Source organism: Palaemon carinicauda, chromosome 18, assembly GCF_036898095.1.
Source record: "Palaemon carinicauda isolate YSFRI2023 chromosome 18, ASM3689809v2, whole genome shotgun sequence".
In the NCBI taxonomy this organism is placed as follows: Eukaryota; Metazoa; Arthropoda; class Malacostraca; order Decapoda; family Palaemonidae; genus Palaemon; species Palaemon carinicauda.
The window spans coordinates 67,943,157-67,964,921 of NC_090742.1; the positions used below are offsets into that span (position 1 = coordinate 67,943,157).

General features: G+C 49.1%; 1 protein-coding gene across 3 annotated transcripts in view; it reads right to left on the minus strand.

The window, feature by feature from the left end:
• AIMP2 (aaRS-interacting multifunctional protein 2) overlaps positions 1-21,698 on the minus strand; it is an 85,407-nt gene extending 63,709 nt beyond the window's left edge. Inside the window, exon 1 of one of the 3 annotated variants that reach the window (XM_068392494.1) lies at positions 21,423-21,698. In XM_068392494.1, coding sequence (XP_068248595.1) covers positions 21,423-21,599 — 177 coding nt within the window. In that variant the 5' untranslated portion in view covers positions 21,600-21,698. The remainder of the gene's footprint in view (positions 1-21,422) is intronic. The other 2 variants (XM_068392492.1, XM_068392493.1) reach the window with 2 other exon arrangements.
• Between the last annotated feature and the right edge of the window lie 67 nt (positions 21,699-21,765).

The window sequence follows — 21,765 nt, forward strand, 5'->3', positions numbered from 1 at the left end:
AATACAGAGGGAAAAATTTTCATCACCCCCTATAAAGCTTAATATAAAAAAATTTAAGTAATTTTTATTTTTCCTAACATACTTACCAAGAACTACTTTCTTAGGAGTTACCTGTAATCTCCTCTCTACCGACCAGAGTTTTGTGTAGGGTACCCTCCATCCCATTTTCTATGGAGGCCTACCCCGGCATTAAAGAATGTGCCCCGAGGGTAGGGTTATCGCTAGGTCGATGTCCGCCCGGGTCAACATCTCCAGTAAGTTCTATTGAAGTAGCACAATACTTGCAAGGGAAGAGAGGCACTCGGGGAAGGAAGGGAGGGCCATTACCCGAAAGTAGTTCTCGGTAAGTATGTTAGGAAAAATAAAAATTACTTAAAAGTTTTGATTTGTTCCAACACGAATACTTACCTCGAACTACTTTCTTAGGAGACTTACACTTTAGGAGGCGGGAGTGCTATTCTGACCTACAGACCCGGTAAGCGGAGGCCAAGAGGCCCAGGAATAACGGTACATACTAGAAAACGGACGAGAGGGTAACTAAACAAAGAGCTCACACTCACCCTTTGAAAAAACTTCTTCTGATGTTGCATCCAGTAGCGTAGTCGTGAAGAACGTGTTATCCAATGGTACAAGTTGGTAATCCCCGATGAGGCTAGGGAGCAACTGGGTAGGATGGAAGGAAACGCACCCGTGATTGAGCCTGGGGCTTTACTGTTAAACCACTTGGAGGGCGGAGATGACTGTTCCAATGGAGAACCCGTCTAAGGACTTCCTCGAGTAGTCCTTGAGGTAATGGGCAGTAAAGGTCAACTGGTTCGACCAAGTACCTGCCCGAAGGATCTGACCCACTGCCATGTTTTTCTCAAAGGCTAAGGACGTGCTCAGGCCTCTGATGTCATGAGGTCTGGGGGCGCCTGGCACGGCCAGACCTTCCTCCTTGTAGGCTCTGGCAATAACTTGTCTCAACCAGAAGGAAATGGTGTTCTTGGACACTTTCTTCTTAGTAACACCCGTGGATACGAAGAGGTTCTTGATGCCTGGGCGGAGATGAGCCGTTCTTTCAAGGTATTTTCTAATGGTTCGGACAGGGCATAATTTCAAATCCTCCAAATTACCCGTCCTAGGGATGGCTGGTATGGAGAAACCTTAGAACTTCGGATCCCAGACTGCCGGGTTCTGGGTCTTCGCCACAAAAGAAGGAACGAACTTGAAGGATACTTCTTTCCACCCCTTCGAATGAGAAACGTCATATGACAGCCCATGGATCTCACCTACTCTCTTAGCGGACGCCAAGGCCAGCAAGAAGACGGCCTTAAGAGTGAGATCCCTGTCCACGATATCTTTCAAAGGTTCAAAGGGGGGGCCACACATCTTCTTCAGGACCTTAGCTAAGTCCCACTGGGGCACCCTACTCGCTTGTGGGGGGCAGGACTGCTCGAAGCTCTTGACAAGCATCGCTATGTTCCTAGAGGCCCCCAGGTCGATGCCCTTCAGGAGGAAGACTTGGCCTAAGGCGGCCCGAACCCCTTTTATGGCTGGGATTGACATTCCCATTTTGTCTCTGAGAAACACTAGAAAATCCGCTATGTCCGGGACAGAGGCATTAAGGGGCTTAATGTGCCTCTCAGAGCACCACTTCGTGAAGGAGGCCCACTTAGCCTGGTAGACCGCAGCTGAAGACTTTCTCAGGTATAACGACATTCTCTTGGCAGTGGAGGAAGAGTATCCTTCTTTCTTAAGGAGTCGCTCGATAGTCTCCAGGCGTGAAGACGTAGGGACTGTGGGTTGTCGTGGAGCCTGAGAAAATGAGGTTGATGCAGAAGGTCTGACCTGTCGGGTAGAGGCCACGGGGGTTGACTCGCCAGGTCTTTTAGGTCCGCGAACCACTCTCTCTCCGGCCACCAGGGAGCTACCAAAGTTATCTTTAAGTTTCGGGCTGTCCTTACTCTGTTGAGCACCTGCCTTATCAACGTGAAAGGGGGAAAAGCGTACACGTCTAGATTGTCCCACCTGTGCTGAAAGGCGTCTTCCAATGCTGCCTTCGGATCTGGTACAGGAGAACAATATACGGGGAGTTGGGCGTTGAGTTTGGTTGCAAAGAGGTCCATCACCGGGGAACCCCAACGTTGGATGATGAGCTTGGCTACTTCTGGGAGGAGGGACCATTCTGTCCCTACTATTTAGCCCACTCTGCTGAGACCGTCGGCCAGCACGTTTTTCTTCCCGGGAATGAACCTTTCTAACAACACCACTTGGTTCTCTTCCGCCCAATCTAGAATCTTTATGGTGAGATCGCACAACTCCTTCGACTTCAAGCCTCCTTGCTTCTTTATGTATGCTACTACCGTGGCGTTGTCGCACATCAACACCACGGTGTTTCCCCTTAGAAGATCTGCGAAGTGTAGGCAAGCCTTCTGGACTGCCTTCAACTCCAGGACATTGATGTGGAGTTCCTTTTCCCCGTCCAACCAGGTCCCTCGCGCTGTTTCGTCAAGGAGATGGGCTCCCCATCCTTGGTTGGAGGCGTCTGTCAACAGTAGTAACTCGGGGGGGTCGCTCGCGAAGGGCATCCCCTTGAGCGAGTTCGACCGGCAATGCCACCATTACAGGGAGGGCCTCGTGTTTGGTAGAACTGGGATTAGGACTTGTTGCGAGTCCAGTTGGCACCAGAGGTTCTTCAGGTTCCATTGCAGGCTCTGAGCCTTACCCTCCCCTGGGGAACTAGTTTCTCTAACGACACCAGGTGTCCTATCAGTCTTTGCCAGTCTTTTGCTCTCCTGGGACGCCCTGATAGGAACGGCCGAATGATTTCCATGAGGTTGTTTATTCTGTCTCCCGAAGGGAAGGCTTTTCCCAGAATGGTATCTGACATCATTCCCAAGTAGGTCATTCTGGTGGATGGGGATAGGTTTGATTTTTCCGGGTTGATCACGATGCCCAGATCTTTGCAAAACTGGAGGAGTTTCATCCCTTGTTCCTCCAAGAGGTCCTTCGAGGAGGAAAGAAACAACCAGTCGTCCAGGTATCAGATGAGGCGAATGCCTCGTTCGTGAGTCCACACTGAGACAGTCGTGAAGACTCTCGTGAACACCTGGGGCGCTGTTGACAATCCGAAGCAAAGGGTCTTGAATTGCAGGATCTTGGAACCCCATTTCACCCGGAGAAACTTTCGACTCAAGGGGTGGACCGGAATTTGGAAGTAGGCGTCCTTGAGGTCTATGGTCATCATGTAATCTTTCTCCTTCAAGGACAGTAGGACTGACTTCAGAGTGTCCATTTTGAAGTCTGTCTTCTTGATGAACTTGTTGAGAGCCGACAGATCTATAACCGGCCTCCACCCCACCCGTCGCTTTTTCTACCAGGAACAGGCGACTGTAGAAACCCGGGCCTGGGAGAAGAATTTCTTCCATGGCGCCCTTCTCCAACATGGAGGACACTTCCTCTTGAAGGGCGGTCTTCTTCAACGGGTCTTTGGGAGCCAGCCATTCCGCCCGGCTGGCCGGGATTAGAGGGGGTGGTTCTGCTAAGAACGGTAGTCTGTAGCCCTCCTTCAGTACGGACACTGTCCAAGGCTCCGCTCCGTGAGCCTTCCATGCTTGCCAATGTAGTCTGAGGCATCCCACAACCTGAGGCTTGGGCGGGGATAGGGGGCCTCTCACTCTATCTCCTTCTGGAGGAGCAGCCTGAACGGCCTCTCCTAGAGGCAGAATAACCTGTTCTAAAGGAGTTTGAGGATGCTGGAGCCCCCCTACGGGAGGGGGGCTGAGGCGCTGAGGACCAGGAGGAAGAGGGAGCCTCTCTCCTCGTCGTGCTGGGAAAGGCCTGGGACGTCGCGGCACTGTCTGAGATGGACCTCTTGTAGGGCGGTCTCCTAGTAGGCGTAGGCCTGGGGGTGTTCAAATCTTTCCGCTTCGAGACCTTCTCCATAATGGTCTCTAATTCTTTTAAGGGAAACAAGGAGTCACCCCACAAGGGCAGGCTCCTCATGGCCCGCGCTTCCCTGTCTGGGACCTTCCGGGACACCTTAGCCAGGATGGTGTCTCTTTTGCGGAGTACCCAATGCGCTGTCAAAGCGAGCGACTGGTACGTCAAGAACTTTAAGGTTTTACCCCCGGAGGTACAGTGATACCTCTGGATACGAAAGTTTCTGCTTACGAAAAATTCAGGATGCGAAAAGTGATTCGAAGATTTTTATGCCCCAGGATACGGATAAAATTTCAGGATACGAAAACCTTACGAGATCCCAACTCTTCGCCGAGAGTAATTTTAAAAAGCGCGCGCCGCCTGACTTTGAACTTGGGTAGACTCACTTACAGCCTCCCGCTCACCCATTGGTTATCTCCCTACTCAGACGCTAGCTGACGCCATAAGATCCTGCTTTCCTATTGGTCGGCAACTATCCCAGCTTGCCTACGCACGGGCGTTCATCTCTCTCTCTCTCTTTTCGTTCCGACCGCGGTATCGTTAACTGACATTGTGTGCTTTCGCTTGTTTGACTTAGTGTTAATATACAGTACATTCGTACGCCACGTGTTATCGTTAATAAACATTCGTTACTGTGCACTGTACTGTATTAGTGTTTACTATACATAGACTGTATATAACGTTACGTAGTGTATTATATTACGTTTGCCTAACGCATTTTAGAAATGTGTTGAAAAGTAGGCAGAAACAAGCTTCAATGGATAGTTTCTTATTAAAGAGGCCAGCGGTATTAGTAGGCCAAGACGAAGGTGAAAGTGAAGAAAAGAAACAGAAAAGGGGAAGGGATGAAGAATTAGAAGGTGAAAGTAAAGAAAAGAAACAGAAAAAAGAAAGTGATGAAGAAGTAGAAGAGATTTAGAAAATAAGAAAAACGTAAAGTTATGAAAAAGCAAAAAAAAAAAAAAATTCAATTTTAAGTTTTATGTTACCGTTAAGTGTTAAAGTAATTTTTTCTTTCATTTTATAGTTTTCCATACGTAATGTTAAGTGTTAATTATTTCTTCCATTTTTTTATTTCGTAAAGTTTAAGTGTTAATGTGTTAAGTGTGTAAATTACTGTACGTAGTCTGTCACTTGTTACGTAGTGTATTATATTACGTTTGCCTAACGCATTTTAGAAATGTGTTGAAAAGTAGGCAGAAACAAGCTTCAATGGATAGTTTCTTATTAAAGAGGCCAGCGGTATTAGTAGGCCAAGAAGAAGATGAAAGTGAAGAAAAGAAACAGAAAAGAGGAAGGGATGAAGAATTAGAAGGTGAAAGTAAAGAAATGAAACAGAAAAAAGAAAGTGATGAAGAAGTAGAAGAGATTTAGAAAATAAGAAAAACGTAAAGTTATAAAAAAGCAAAAAAAAAATTCAATTTTAAGTTTTATGTTACCGTTAAGTGTTAAAGTAACTTTTTCTTTCATTTTATAGTTTTCCATACGTAATGTTAAGTGTTAATTATTTCTTCCATTTTTTTATTTCGTAAAGTTTAAGTGTTAATGTGTTAAGTGTGCAAGTTACTGTACGTAGTCTGTCACTTGTTACGTTTTCTGCCTTATGCCATCCTCCTCTGCCGCGACTTCGCTATCGGACATCGTCTCAATCAAAAGGTAAGTTTCAACTTTTTTGTTACACTAATTAACTGTAACCTTTTTTTCAGAGTGTACAGGTATCAATCATTAATTTAGGTGTACGTACAGGTAACAATACACCTTCACTGATCTAAATGCTTTACGTACATACAGTACCGTAACTTTTATACAGTAGTAAAAAAAACGGACCGTTTTCTTTGGGCTTGGGGGAGATAACTTGGCTATAACTACATTATTGAATAATCTCATAGTGGTTTCTGGAATGGATTAGGCTGTTTTTAACGGTTGTGTTAATTATTGAATGATAGAAATGGCTGCATTGCATGTTTATTACTACAGTTTAGCGTGTTTATGAAAGAAAGGGTGACTTTTTATAAGGCTTGGAACGGATCAGGCTATTTACATGTAAAACACAACTCAGGATACGAAAATATCAGGATACGAAACCGCATCCTGAACGGATTAATTTCGTATCCTGAGGCATCACTGTAATAAGTTCCCTCAGGAGGTTCTGCTGGTCAGGGTCCGCGGGGTCGAACGAGGCTTGCACTCCTACTAAGGTGGAAGCCCACCAGCCCAGCCAAGAGGAGACGTGCACCAGGTCCCTCGACATTTCTTCCATCATGGAGGCCTCCGATGGAGAAAAACAAACTGGGGCCGAAGAGGCTCTATCCTCTGAGATGCCCTGACTCAGGATGTCAAGGGAAGGTTCCACTTTACAGGGGCCTGGACGACGCCCTTCTGGCACATATACCTTGCCCTGAGTCTTGAGGCCCTGGAGCAATTTTGAGGAACTCTGAGTTTTGGGGGCCTCGGCATTACTAGCCACCACTTTGTCAACATATTCTTGCCCTAGGACCAGTTCTCGGACTAGAGGAAGCGCTAGAGAGGTCTTAGGTTGGGTAGGGGTCTGCATTACTGTATCCGTAAAAGGCTGGACCTCCAGTAGTCTTCGTCAGTAGGTGCAGGTTCCTCAATCTTATGGTGCCTCCTGATAAGGCCAATCACCCTTCTATAGGCCGAGTCCTCCATTGGGGAACCCTCCCTACCATCAGCCGAGGTCTCGGCTTGAGACCGGGGAGCTGGGTCGCCGGGCACACCGACCGGACGTCTAGTTCTTGGAGCCAGGGGCGCCGTCCTACCGAGGTACTGGACTTCTTCGGCGGGGGCGTCCGCACCAGGGGCAGGGGTTAACGCAGGCATCGTCGACTCAGCGAGGACTCTCGTCCGCTCAAGGTCTCTGGGTGACGAGGACGCGGTTCCCGTGGGCTGACCCGACAGCGGGAACCGTTCCTTCCGACCCGAAGGCTGCACCAGCTGGGCTGGTTCGGCCAGACTGCCCGAAAAGAAGCGCGTTTCCCCCCGCTGGGCGGGGTGAACCGGAGGCTTCGAGGACTTATGCCTACCTGTAGAGTCCTTCTCGCGAACTTGCTTGCAAGAGTCAAAGCCGAGTTTGGAGGAAGGTATCCTTGGCGAGAACTCCTTGGACCGGCGGTCCGGGGAACAACGTACTCTTGTCTCACGGGGTACGAAGACCCAATCGCCATCCGGTTACCTACTCCTCCTGTACTTACATCTTGGAGAGCGGGAGCGCTTCCTGCTGTATCTGGAGCGCGACCTAGAACGGGAACGCCTGCTCCTGGACCGCTCTCTCCGACGGCGATGTTTTCTCCTGGCGTCTTCCCCCGACGAGTAATACTCTTCTGAAGAGCCCGACGACACTGCACTTACCGCATGGCGGGCGGTAGCGGGGACCGCGGGGGACTTCGTAATTCGTTGAGTGCCCGAGGTAGATGGTTGAAGGAATTCTTCGGAGACTTCCGTGAGAGGGGTCGGGAACGATGATTGACGCCCCACGCTAGGAAACCAGGGATCCAGGCCCTCTTCCATTCATAACGGGGACCTACCTGGTGTCTTTGGAAGCTTCCAACCGAAGGCATCATTCCTCGTAGAACCTAACTTACCCTGGTTGTCGCCGCCTGCCGAAGACCCTGAAACACAGGCCCACGAAAGGGGCGAAGACACAGACACAACGTTACTACCCCACAAGGGGTCATCGGAGGACACGTGCCCCCCCAGGCACAAGGGCCGACTCTCCGGACGCACTACTGGGCTCTTCACTAGCCCTAGAAGGACCCGCAACCCCCACTGCACATTCACTAGACTCTTAGGGAAGATCGCTTTGTTCTTTCTCCACGACAGACTTACCTCGGCCCCTACTCTGTGTAGGGGACGGCGAAACAGAGGCCCCGTCGGACCACTCACTGGGTGATGGTAGCGGCGAAGTAACGCTAGCTTTCCTGGGGGAACGTTTCAACGATTCCTCTTTTTAGTTCCGTAACGTACCCACTGGATATCACTCCAACCTACACACTCGGGGCACGTATCTGATGACGAACAAACCCTTCCCCTACAGGAGGAGCAAATAGAGTGAGGGTCCACTTCAGGCTTGGAGAGGAACGCTCCACACGATTTACCGGCTCTAGGCCCAGGACAACGGCGGATTTGCTCCATAATGCACAAACGCAAGATACAGGCACGTAGGGAATCGAGGAATACACTGGGTAAGCACAAGGGTGGAAGGTGAACACACAGGAACACCCGGGAACAGTACACAGGAAACACAAGTTACCACGCGGGGAACACGTGGGACACACAGAACGCACACAAAGGATCGATAGAGAACGAGAGCGACGTGTTGACACGTCGCGACCAGAGAACTTACTGGAGATGGTGACCCGGGCGGACATCGACCTAGCGATAAGCCTACCCTCGGGGTACATTCTTTAATGCCGGGGTAGGCCTCCATAGAAAACGGGATGGAGGGTACCCTACACAAAACTCTGGTCGGTAGAGAGGAGATTACAGGTAACTCCTAAGAAAGTAGTTCGAGGTAAGTATTCGTGTTAGAACAAATAACATATTGTGACTAACGTGATCAACTAAGTTTTTTATGGGAATTTCATCCTTGGTGCTTGGAGACTCAGAATTGCACGATTGCTAATAAACCCACACTGGTCAGTTTGTGTAATTAATGTAATTAGATTCTTAATTACTTCGGAAAGGATATCGGTCCACTTTCCCCATACAGTACTGTATATTCACCAAAAGGCATAGTGTTGGTGTGTATACTTATATTTTCGAGTGCAAGGAATTCAATGAAACTGTCTCCAAACTCATTAGAATATACCTTATACTGTATGTGTATATGCATAATAATTATAATAGTACATACTACATTCCTCCCAGCCTGACAAGGGACTCAACCGAGTTCAGCTGGTACTGCTAGGGTGCCACAGCCCACCCTCCCCTGTTATCCACCACAGATGAAGCTTCATAACGCTGAATACCCTACTGCTGCTACCTCCGCGGTCATCCAAGGCACCGGAGGAAGCAGCAGGGCCTACCGGAACTGCGTCACAATGGCTCGCCATACTCCTCAGACACTTTATCTCAAACACATTCAATTTCTGTCCCTTCGTCACTTTCATTCCCCACGCTTTCTCCAGATCCATAAACGCACCATATATACACCTCCTTACCTTTTGCTAAACATTTCTCGCTAATCTGCCTAACTGTAAGAATCTGATTCATACAACCCCTACCTCTTCTAAAACCACCCTGTACTTCAAAGATTGCATTCTCTGTTTTATCCTTAATCCGATCAATCAGTACTCTACCATACACTTTTCTAACTACACTCAACAAACTAATACCCCTTGAACTACAACACTCATGCACCATCTCCCTTACCCTTATATAGTGGTACAATACATCCACAAACCCAATCTACTGGTACCGTTATAACACAAAACACACATTGAACAATCTCACCAGCCATTTAAGTACAGTCACCCCCCCCCCTTCAACATCTCAGCTCTCACACCATCCATACCAGACGCTTTTCCTACTCTCGTTTCATCTAGTGCTCTCTTCACTTCCTCTCTTGTAATCTCTCTCTCATTCTTATCTCCTATCGCCGGCACCTCAACACCTGCAACAGCAATTATATCTGCCTCCCTATTATCTTCAACATTCAGTAAACTTTCAAAATATTCCGACCACCTTTTCCTTGCCTCCTCTCCCTTTAACAACCTTCCATTTCCATCTTTCACTGTCTCTTCAATTCTTGAACCAGCCTTCCTTACTCTCTTCACTTCTTTACAAAACTTCTTCTTATTCTCTTCATATGAATGACCCAATCCCTGACCCCACCTCAGGTCAGCTGCCCTCTTTGCCTCATTTACCTTGTGCTTTACTTCCACATTTTTCTCTCTATATCTTTCATACTTCTCTACACTATTATTCTGCAGACATTCTTCAAAAGCCCTCTTTTTCTCTTCCACTTTTACCTTCATTCCACCATTCACTGCCCTTCCTCATGTTGCCTCCAACAAACTTCTTGCAACACACATCACTTGCAATCCCAACAAAATTTTCTTTTACTAACTTCCACTCCTCTAAATTACCAGTTTCACTTACTTTCACTTTGTCATATGCCATTTTCAACCTATCATGATATTTACTTTTTACCCCCAGTTTTATTAGCTCTTCAACCCTCACTAGCTCCCTTTTACATCCACCTACTCTATTCCCCCACTCTTTTGCTACAACTAATTTTCATTCCACCAAAAAATGACCAGACATACTGTTAGCCATACCCCTAAACATGTCCACTTCTTTCAATCTTCCAAACATTCTTTTAGTTATCAACATATAATCCATTAATGCCCTTTCTACCACTCTTCCATTTGCCACTCTTACCCATGTATACTAGTAAGTTAGATAAATATTACCATCAAAATCTTTGCATCAGGTGCAAGATTCACCATATCATGATGCCTACACCCAAATTTTGAGCTCTAGAAATCTACCAATATACAATTCACAAGGCTAAATCATTTATTGTATAAAATTTTGTCATTAAACATGTATCATTGTTTTGATATGGAAATATAATGTTGATGACTATAAGTTCCAGAAGCAAAATAAAACAGGAAATAATATGACAAATTCGGAGATAATTTGTATTTTTCCTAACCATACAAACCTTAGTTATTTACATTGGGTTTACTTTCGGCGTAGCTGAAATTGACGAGCCAATAGATTTTAACGTGGGTTAACTACCCCCGCGCTAGTTAGAGGGAGTAGGGGAAGAGGTAGCTTGCTACCCCTCCCCCCCACACACTGCTTCACTTCATTTAGAGGTAGGACTTGACTTGGGGGACAGGGCTGGCGGGCAAATATGTGTAAATAGCTAAGGTTTGTATGGTTAGGAAAAATGCAAATTATCTCTGAATTTGTCATTTGTTCCGTAACCGAAATACAAACCACGCTATTTACATTGGGTGACTTACCCCTTAGGAAGGGTGGAAAGTCCCCAGCCTTACTGACTTTGGCTTTACCCGGGGACTCTGACTCCAAGTGAGTAGCACTCGAGAAAAGGAGTCCCTGCACCTCACAAGTTCCTTGCGAACGTGTGGCCTACATAAGTTGTGTGTGGAGGAAAGAGCGTGACTCGTCCTATGAAGTTGACCTTGAGACCTTTAGATAGGAATCCAGGATAGGACGTTCCCAATACCACCTCGTCAGGGTATGGGGGACGCGACAGTATTAAGCTTAATACTAAGAGCACAAGGAAGCATGGTTTACCTGCAGAGGTTGAGGTCAGCTATGCGGAGACCAGGATACTGCTTCCCCAAGAGAGGGGAGGATGAAGAAAGAAGTAAGGGCCAGACATACTCTTTCATTCACGCAGACTAAAACCGGGTAACAACGCCCTCAACCTACTGCTACTTGTCCATAAAGGAGCCTGAGGCTAGACCAGCTGTTGTGTAGCCACCACAGGGCCGATAGAAAAAGTATCGAGGCTCCTGTGGGTCACGTCCTGCAGGTAGTGGGCCGTGAAGGTCGTCTGACGCTTCCAGACCCCAGCTTGAAGCACCTGCGTCACAGAGAAGTTTCTCTTGAAGGCCAGGGACGTAGCGATGCCCCTGACGTCGTGTGGCCTAGGGCGACGTGACGGAGGAGGGTCCGGATTCAAGGCGTGATGGATAACCCTTCGAATCCAAGCCGAGATGGTGTTCTTGGTGACCCTCCTCTTCGTCCTCCCTGTGCTAACAAACAATGCTTGCACCTGAGGACGAACTGCAGCTGTTCTCTTCAAGTAACACCTCAGACTCCTCACTGGACATAATAGCAGCTGGTCTGGGTCGCTTGTTACAGAACGGAGACTCGTGACCCTGGAAGAGTCGAACCGTGGGTCCGGCACTCCAGGGTTCTGAGTCTTGGCAACAAACTCAGGGACGAACCTGAACGTTACCTCCCCCCATCCCCTTGAATGGGTGACGTCGTACGAGAGACCATGAAGTTCACTAACTCGTTTGGCAGAGACCAACGCGAGCAGGAAAGCCGTCTTCCAAGACAGGTGGCGATCAGAGGCCTGGCGTAATGGTTCGAAGGGAGGTCTCTTAAGAGCCCTGAAAACCCGAACCACGTTCCATGGAGGAGGTCTCACTTCCAACTGAGGGCAGGTAAGCTCATAGCTACGTATGAGTAGAGAGTTCCAGCGAGGAAGAGATGTCCACTCCTTTCAGCCTAAAAGCCAAGCTCAAGGCTGAGCGATAGCCTTTCACCGCTGAGACCGAAAGGCGCATTTCCTTCCGCAAATAAACGAGAAACTCCGCTATTGCTGGAATAGTGGCATCGAGTGGAGAGATACCCCTCCCCACGACACCAACCACAGAAGACTCTCCACTTCGCCTGGTAGACTCCCTCAGAGGACTTTCGCAGGTGCCGAGACATCCTCTCTGCAACCTGTTGCGAAAAGCCTCTCTCCGTGAGGAGACACTGGACAGTCTCCAGGCGTGAAGCCGAAGCGAGGCTATGGCTTTGTGGAAGATGTTGCAATGTGGCTGTCTGAGTAGCTCGTGTCGTGGGGGAAGCTCTCTCGGGAGCTCCGTCAGGAGCTGCAGAAGGTCCGGGAACCATTTCGCGTGATGCCATAGCGGAGCTATCAGAGTCATCGACAAGTTGACCGATAATCTGGTCCTGTTGAGCACCCTTCTCATCAGACAGAACGGTGGGAAGGCGTACACGTCGATGTTGTCCCACCGTTATTGGAAAGCATCTTGCCAGAGTGCCTTGGGGTCCGGGACTTGGGAGCAGTACAGGGGCAGTTTAAAATTATAAGCTGTCGCGAACAGATCCACCGCTGGGGAACCCCACAAAGTCAAGACTTTGTTGGCTATCTGAGGATCCAAAGACCACTTGGTACTCACTATCTGCGAAGCCCTGCTCAGACTGTCGGCGAGCACATTCCTCTTGCTGGGAATGAAGCGAGCTGATAGTGTTATCGAGTGGACTTCGGTCCACCTCAGAATCTCTACTGCAAGATGGGATAGCTGATGCGAAAAAGTACCTCCCTGCTTGTTGATATAAGCCACTACTGTGGTGTTGTCACTCATCACCACCACGGAGTGACCCGCCAGGGTCCGTTGGAACTGTTGAAGAGCCAGGAAAACGGCCTTCATTTCTAACAGGTTGATGTGCAGGTACTTTTCTGATTCTGACCAAAGGCCTGAGGTCCTCTGGTTCAGAATGTGAGCCCCCACCCTTCTTTTGACGCGTCCGAAAACAGTGTCAATTCCGGGGGGAGGACGAGAAGATCCACTCCCTTTCGCAGGTTCTCGTCGACCAGCCACCACTGCAGGTCCGCCTGTTCCGAGGGTCCTATCGGGACCAGAAAGTCCGGGGAATCGGATCCTTGATTCCACCGGGACTTGAGCCGCCACTGCAGGGATCTCATCCTGAGACGGCCGTTTGGAACCAGACGAGCCAGGGAGGCCAGGTGACCTAAGAGATGCAACCACAATTGGGCAGGAAGCTCTTCCCGCCTGAGGAAGGGTTCCGCCACCCTCCTCAGCCTTGCTATCCTGTCGTCTGATGGAAAGGCTTTGTAGAGATTGGTGTCTAACAACATGCCTAGATAAACCAGTCGTTGGGACGGCTGCAGAGAGGACTTCTCGAGATTTACCAAGATCCCCAGATCCTGGCAAAGTCCCAGAAGCCTGTCTCGGTGTCGAAGAAGGGTCGACTCCGAGTCTACTAGGATCAGCCAGTCGTCCAGATAACGGAGGAGACGGATGCTGTTCCTGTGCGCCCAAGACGAAATCAGGGTAAACACTCTGGTGAACACCTGAGGAGCTGTGGAGAGACCGAAGCACAGCACCTTCAACTGGTAGATCTTGCTGTCTAGGCTGAATCTCAAGTACTTCCTGGAAGACGGATGGATTGGGATCTGGAAGTACGCGTCCTTCAGATCCAGTGTGCACATGAAGTCTTGTGGTCTCACCGCAAGTCTGACCGTGTCCGCTGTCTCCATGCTGAACGGAGTTTGCTTGACAAACTTGTTCAGAGCTGAGAGGTCGATGACGGTTCTCCAGCCTCCAGACGCCTTCTTTACGAGAAAGAGTCGACTGAAGAACCCTGGAGAGCACCCTTCCTGAGCATGGTCTCGACTTCTGCCCGAAGGGCTAGCCCCTTTGCCAATCCCATGGCATAGGAGCTCAACGACACTGGATTCGCTGTCAGGGGAGGTTGAGATGTCGTGAATGGGACGCAATACCCTTGGCCGATCACAGAGACCGTCCAAGCATCGGCCCCATGCTGCTGCTACCTGTGCACGCAACTTTGAAGGCATCCCCCCACAGGTGGACACGCGGGGGTACTGCCACTCCTAGCGTTTGCAGCCGCGGCCGCTCCCTCTAAGAGTCTTGCCTCCCCTGGAGGACTTACCGCCCCTCTTGTCCTTGGCAGGAAAGGGCTGGGGCTTAGACACCACTTTCTTAGCTGCCGGCGCCTGCTTCGGTGTCTTGCGAGGCTGCTGCTGATGTTGCTGCGGAGCTGGAGGCTTGTAGGGCCGAGATACAAGGGCCCTTTGGATGAGGGAGTCCTGGCTAGATTGCCTCCACCTCTCAGCTGTTCGTTCCATATCTTGGGGCTCAAACAAATTCCCCCCAAGGAGGGAGGAGTGTCTGAGCCTGCAGACATCCACAGCGAGGACCTTCGGATGGATCTTCTCGGTCACCGCATCACGACGCTCCAGCACCAAGTTGGCCCACAGGTTGGTAACCTGATGTGCCAGGAACTCGATGGAGCGAGTGCCCGAGAGGAGGAAGGTCTCCAGGGCCTTCCTATTGCTCTCCTTAGACAGATCCTCGGAGCGCAATAGGATGCCCAGAGAACCTAGTCAGACATCCAGCCACGAAGTGGCCTGCATGGCACACTTCGCGACCTTTTCGTGGCTCAGGATCTCCGACGCCGAGAGCGTTACCTGCCGGGCGGAGCGCTTCTCAAGAGGAACTCCCCTAGCGAGCTCTTCTACTGAATGATGGAGGGGAAGAGCGAGGCTAGACTCCCCCATGATCTCAAAATACCTCCTCTGCTGGAGACGAGGAGGTGGGAGGAGTTTGTTCCCGGCAGAGGAACGAATGGAGGAAGCGAGTACTGCGAGATGAGCGTTGGCCCTGGCTCTGGCACTCTTCACCCCCTGGGACCAAGGCAGAGCCGCACTGGCCTTTGGGGGCTTCTGAGTTCCATAGACCTGGTCCAGGAACGTGTCCTTGCCTTCACGGGGGGCGATCACAGGGTCCATGAACCCGTTGAGCTGTCTCATCAGGCCCAAGACCTGCCAGAAGGCATGCTCAGACTCCTGCTGCTCTCCTCCCTGCGGACTGACAGCTAAGTCTCCTGTCCCCGGAAGCTCCTCCTGGGGAGACACGTGGACGTTCTCCCGGGGCCTGGCTGGTTCCTGACGAATTCGTGAAGAAGACTTCGGCATCGTCTTGGAGTCCTTGGGTTCCCTCCTGGGCGGGATACAAGACTCCAGCAAAGAGGTCTGGTAGGCACCTTCCACGCGAGACGATTCTCCTCCTCAAGGAGGTGACTCCCCCCTTGGTGCCGAGGGGGAGACCGCCGCCTCACTGGACTCTCCTGAGGACAGAAAGGCCTCGTCTACGGGAGAAGGAGAAAACGACTGCGAAGGGGACGGAGCCTTCCTGACGGACCTCTTAGGAACCAACTTCTCCCTGGGAGAAGTCACCACAGAGTCCACTCCTCTCCTTCTCTTCAGTGGGGGCGAGGCCGTCGTTGGCTTGTGTCCTAGATCGGCAAGTGCCGGCTTCATAGCCTTCACTAACGCCCGCATCAGAGGACCAAACCAAGACTGCCGAGACACGGACACAGAGTCCGAAATTCCTGCTGGAGGGAAGGGGATCGGGCGATCCTTCAGAGTGGACACCACTGGACCTACCTGCAAAAAAGAAGGGGAAGAAAGTTGCCTTGACCTCTCCGTAGGTCCTTCCTTGTCCTGCAAAAGAGACCAGCGCTTAGGCGGAGGCGATCCCGACTGCGACCTGGCGACACGCGTCCCTGCTGCTGCCGCGAGCTGCGGATCCCGACGCGAACGGGGGTCGTGCTGACGCTCGCGCGGGGGCGATACAAAAGAGTCGCGCGCGAGGGGCTGTTGGAGTGTGGGCACGCAATCGTGTGGAGACAAACGAGCGCGAGGGGCTGTTGGAGTGTGGGCACGCAATCGTGTGGAGACAAACGAGCGCGAGCGAGCTGGTGAGTGAACGCGCTGGCGCGTGGGCGAGCTGGTGACTGAGCGCGCTGGAGCGTGGGCGAACGAGAGCGCTCAGGAGACCGCTGAGGGCCAGGGGAGCGATGGCGAGTCGGCGATCGATGGCGCGTAGAACGCACAGGCGAGCGACTGCGTGTGGGCGAGCGACTGCGCATGGGCGGGCTGATCGCAGGCGTCCTATGTCTCTCCAGATCCGCTGGGCGCTGACGCGTAGGAGAGCGCTTGCGCGCAGGCGATGAATCACGAGGACAGTCTGGAGATCGCTAGAGCTCAGGGGAGCGCTGACCCGCTGGTGACCGTTGATGCGCAGGAGATCGTTGACGAGCAGGAGAACATTGACGCGTCGGAGATCGCTGGCGAGCAGGAAGACGACGCGTAGAAGACTGTGCAGGAGCTATCGGCGCGACGCGCAAAGGCAAACGCTCGCGAGTGGGCTCAGGAAGAGGAGGCGCGTGGGCGTGCAGGAACTCTAGATGTACGCGCAGGAGACTGCACGCATTGCTGCGCAGGAGACTGCACGCATTGCTGCGCAGGAGAAAGCTGACGAGCAGGATCGCGAGGGCGAGGAGAAGACGAGTCCTTGCCCATGTCCTGAACCAGAGTTCTAGGGCGCGTGGGTGAGTGTCAGGAACTGGAAGCGCAGGTGCGCTCAGGAGACCGTTGGCGCGCTGGACGCGCAGCAGGAACAGGAGGATGTTCGTTATCCTTAGGAGAGCGCTGGCGCGCTACTACGCGTGAACGCGCAGGGGAACCCTGACGCGCAAGGGAAGCACCCACGCTGTGGGCGACATCCCTTTGCCCCGAAGGGACCGGTGCCCGTCGGCTGACGAGATCAGAAGACTGCTGGTCATCTGCACAGGAGGTGGAAGGTCTGGAAGGCGTGGGAGAACGTGAACGATCCCCAGAGAGGTCTAAGGACGTGGCTGCTACAGTCTGTTCCCTGCGAGGAGAGTCCCCATCGGAGGACGGAGGAGGAGAAGACTCGAAAAGGCGCTTCTTGACATCATTTTAGGGAGACGGGAGGCCCTTGCGGCGAAGCGGACGATGAGCCTTACGGCGAAGGCAGCCACGAGGGAGGTCGTCAGGATCATCAGTCCTCCGAAGAGGAGTCTCAGTCAGAGAGCTCCCCCGAGGGGGAGACTTGACCGCAGGAGAGACCGTAGGACCTCCTTCCCCCTTCGAAGGATGTACAGAAGGGGGAGGGGAGCCTTCAGCAACATCATCAACATCAGGAGCCGCAGAGGTTTGACCAGACCCGTCGGAAGCCTCTGCCACCACGACGTCGACGGTAGACAGAGGATCTACCTCTGCTATCACCAGCGATTGCTTGACAGCGGCCCCTAACTGAATAAGGTCAAACAGGGCTTCCTTGGAGGGTAGGCCCTTAAGCCCCAAGGAAGCCCAAAGCTGAAAAAGATCATCATTAGACACAGGATCAACATTATTAAAATCCTCCCCCCGGAGAAGGAGGGGGAGCCGCCCCACTATGGAAGGCGACGCCCTTTCCCGCACACCGAGGTCGGGAAACAGAACAAGGGCCTGCACTCCCACTCGGCGGCCTCTCACTAGAAGCCGGACGAGGGGGAGCTTCGGAGGAGGTTTGGGCGGCGGAAGAAGGAGAACGGTCTCTCTTGAACTTCTTACGCCGGCGGGCAAACCTCTCCCACTGGGAGGCAAACCACTCCCTACAGTCACTACATGTATTTTCCATATCACACCGTCGCCCTCGACACTGCGGGCAAAGGGTGTGAAGATCGGTATCCACCGCCGACATGAAGGTACCGCAAGGCGCGATCCCAGGGCACTTGCGCATGATGAATACCAAAGGGCGAGGCCAACTTCAAACACACAGCTGAGGAAAAGCAAAGAAAATATTAAGGCTGTCAACAACGAGGACGATAGACAGACAGGTCTGCACATCGTCCGAGCCAAAAGTGAAGTGAAGCAAATCACCGGTGTGTGGGGGGGAGGGGTAGCAAGCTACCCCTTCCCCTAGCCCCGCTAACTAGCGCGGGGGTAGTTAACCCTCGTTAAAATCTATTGGCTCGTCAATTTCAGCTACGCCGAAAGTAAACCCAATGTAATTAGCGTGGTATGTATTTCGGTTACGGAACAATTGTATTTTACCTGACTATACAAACCTGAGTTTTTTTACATAGGCAAAGATAACTGTACAAGCTGGAACACGTAAAACAAAAATTAACAAATTGTCAGTATTTGTACCAATTGTTACCAGTGAGTAGCGGGAAAACACCAGTCCCCACCCAGCTCACTCACTACAAATCCACTTTCATGGCAGAAAGGACTTACAGGGGGAAGGTGCTGGCAAGCAACATTTGTGTAAAGAATTCAGGTTTGTATGAAGTGGTTAGAAAAAATACAAATTACTTCCAAATTTGTCATTTGTTCCAACACGAATACAAAGCCTTGTTCTTTACGTAGGAGACACACTTAGGAGGGTGGTCATCCATTTTCAACTGACAGGAACTTTAATGCCCAGGATTTCCACATCCAAGCATGATAATGCGCAGGATGAGCATCTTGACACCTCGTGAACCAGTGGCTTGACACTGCCAGCGGGTTGACAATCCATGCAAAGGTGGAAAGTGAGTGTAAAAACTCCATTGTGACACTGTCTAAGCAAAATATACGCAATATGTTTGGGAATATACACTGTGGTTTACCCAGACACCCCTCTCACCCTCATAAAGAGAAGGGGGATGTAATAGAAATATTAATAATGTGTAGATAATAGCTACACACTGTATGGGGCTTACCAGACACCCCTCTCACCCTCATAAAGAGAAGGGGGATGTAATAGAAATATTAATAATGTGTAGATTATAGCTACACACTGTATGGGGCTTACCAGCAGTCAACAACTTCCAGCTGACAGGGACTTGGATGCTGTCCTCCGAGAGAGGGAAGATGAAGAAAAGAAAAAGCCAAAGATAAAGAAAAGAATTTCTCAAAGCTCTGTATGATGATAGACAACTCTCCCAAAAATGAAATATCAACTCCTTTCAGTCTACAGACCTGGCTCAAGGCTGAGCGATAGCCTTTTACAACTAAAATTTAGTAGAAGTAAAAATTCAGCAATTAGGGGAATAGTGGCTCTGAAGGGAGAGACACCACTTCCATGAAACCAACTACAAAAGACCATCCACTTAGCCTGGTAGACTGAAGTCAATGATCTCCTGAGGTACAAAGAAATCTGGCCACAAAAACCCTCTCTAAGTGAGGAGATCCTGGATAACCTCCGGACATGAAGCTGCAGGGATACAAGGTTGATGCATCAGGTTGGGAAGGGGAGGCGACTCCCTTGCAACCTCCGTCAGCAGCAGTGCTGTAGAAGGTCCAGGTACCATTGTGCCTCCAGCCATTGTAGGCCTATCAGAGTCATAGGTAGGAGACTGAGGATCTAAACATGTTGAGGACTTCCCTCAATAGATTGTCCTACTGGCGTTGAAAGATATTCTGAAATCCCAACTGTGAGTCCAGTACTTGTGAGCAGTACACAAGAAGCTTCCGGTTGAGGGACGTTGCAAAAAGGTCCAGTAATGGCAAACCCCAGAAAGTCTGCTTTTTCAACAAGGGTTGTAACTTAAGTAGTAATAATAGTAATAATAAACCCATCTGTTAAAGTTGGAAAACAAGGACTCATGATCAACACGGTCGAAGGCAGCACTAAAATCACAGCCAATCTTACGAACTTCCTGATCACAATCATGTGATATCTGTACAGCATTGTAAATTGTAAGAACATCACAAGTTCCAAGACCTTTGCAAAAGCCAAACAGCAAATTATGGAAAAGATGATTACTTTCAAAATACCTACTTAGACATTTTGCCACAAGACGTTCAATAACTTTTATATAATATGGTATGTATCTAAACTGGGTGGTAATCAGCAAGGCTAAAGCTACTGCAAACACATTACTGTACGAGACATTTAAGACAATAGCAGACACAGGACCATTGCAATCTAAATATTAATTCTTCACTATGGTCGCCATGACATGCAAGCTATGGAAATGCTAGGAAAATGAAAAAACATTGAACTAAATTTATATTAGTCTAGGTTAATTCTACCTAGCACAGCCTGATCCTACAAGTAACATCCTCCATGGTAATTATGTGGCTTCGAAAACATATTCTTCATAAATAATGAGGCATGCATTGTACTTTTGATAGCTAAGCAGTTACTACAGGGCCAGGCTATTAGTGTGACAAGATATATATATATATATATATATATATATATATATATATATATATATATATATATATATATATATATATAACCAAACATGTTGCTCTTTATCACAAAAGGGAAATTACCAAGACATTGTATTAATACAATACTTCGAATTGTAGCAAATGTTTTTATGTTGAACAGGCTGACATAAGTCTCCCTATAATTTATATATAATTGTTCATATCCTGGCCACATTGGGAGGGGCTGATAAATTAACTACAAACTCCAGGAGATGATTATTTAACATGTGAAAACATATACCAGATATCACGCAAAGGCTACTCCATAATCTGTTTAAAAACTATGTTGCAGCAAATATTTTAATGCTGAACAGGTTAACATAAGTCTCTTTACATAATTTATATGTAACAGGTCTGTTTTATTGTTACTGATCTGAAACTATTTTATAGTTTTTAGTTATTACGTCCCAAATTTAGTATATTTTCTTACTTTAATGACATATTTTCACCTGTTGGAGGGTTTGAGCTAACTGTTTAGCATCCTGCTTTAATACTGATAATAATAATAATAATAATAATAATAATAATAATAATAATAATTATAATAACAATAATAATACCGGTGATATGTTTTCACACAACCGGGTCTCTCATCTGCATAGCATTCACGGCTCCTAGTGCAATAGAAAAAAATTGGGCAAGACTAAAGGTACCTCAATGAGGTGTACGTAACCCTTTTGTCCTTATGTTTACAACACAAATAATTTTAGTCTGCAAAACGTTTACAGGATACAATCACAAACGTTTACGAAAAAATTATGGTAGTGACCAACGTTAACGCAATGAAAGTACAGATATAGTTACGGGTGTTTACCATTTAAAGAAAATAAATCGAATAAATTATCAGAAATAAACAGTGAATTTAATCTCTATCGTTAAATACGTTAATCATACAACTGCCATTTAACGTGACACGAATAAACACGAACCATAAACCTACCGGAGTTCCTGAGAGATAATTTGTTGCACATGTGGTCGAACCATAATAGGATGGTGCAAGATCGGTGCTGGCAAATTTATTGATGGGGTTCATCCTATACATACACGAAGGTAGATCTACAACTGTAGGTGTAGTCGTCAACTTCTGTAAACGATACATGCTGGTGGGAGAGGCCATTTTGCAGATATTTTAAGGGTTTTCTTTCGGCGGAACCTCAATGTTGCACCACCGTACAAGATGGGACGTGAAACACAATAATTTTAAGGCATCTAATACCAATAACCGACTGGATATAGAGGATCGGAATCGAATTGGATCGACTAAGATCCTATTTGCAAACAAT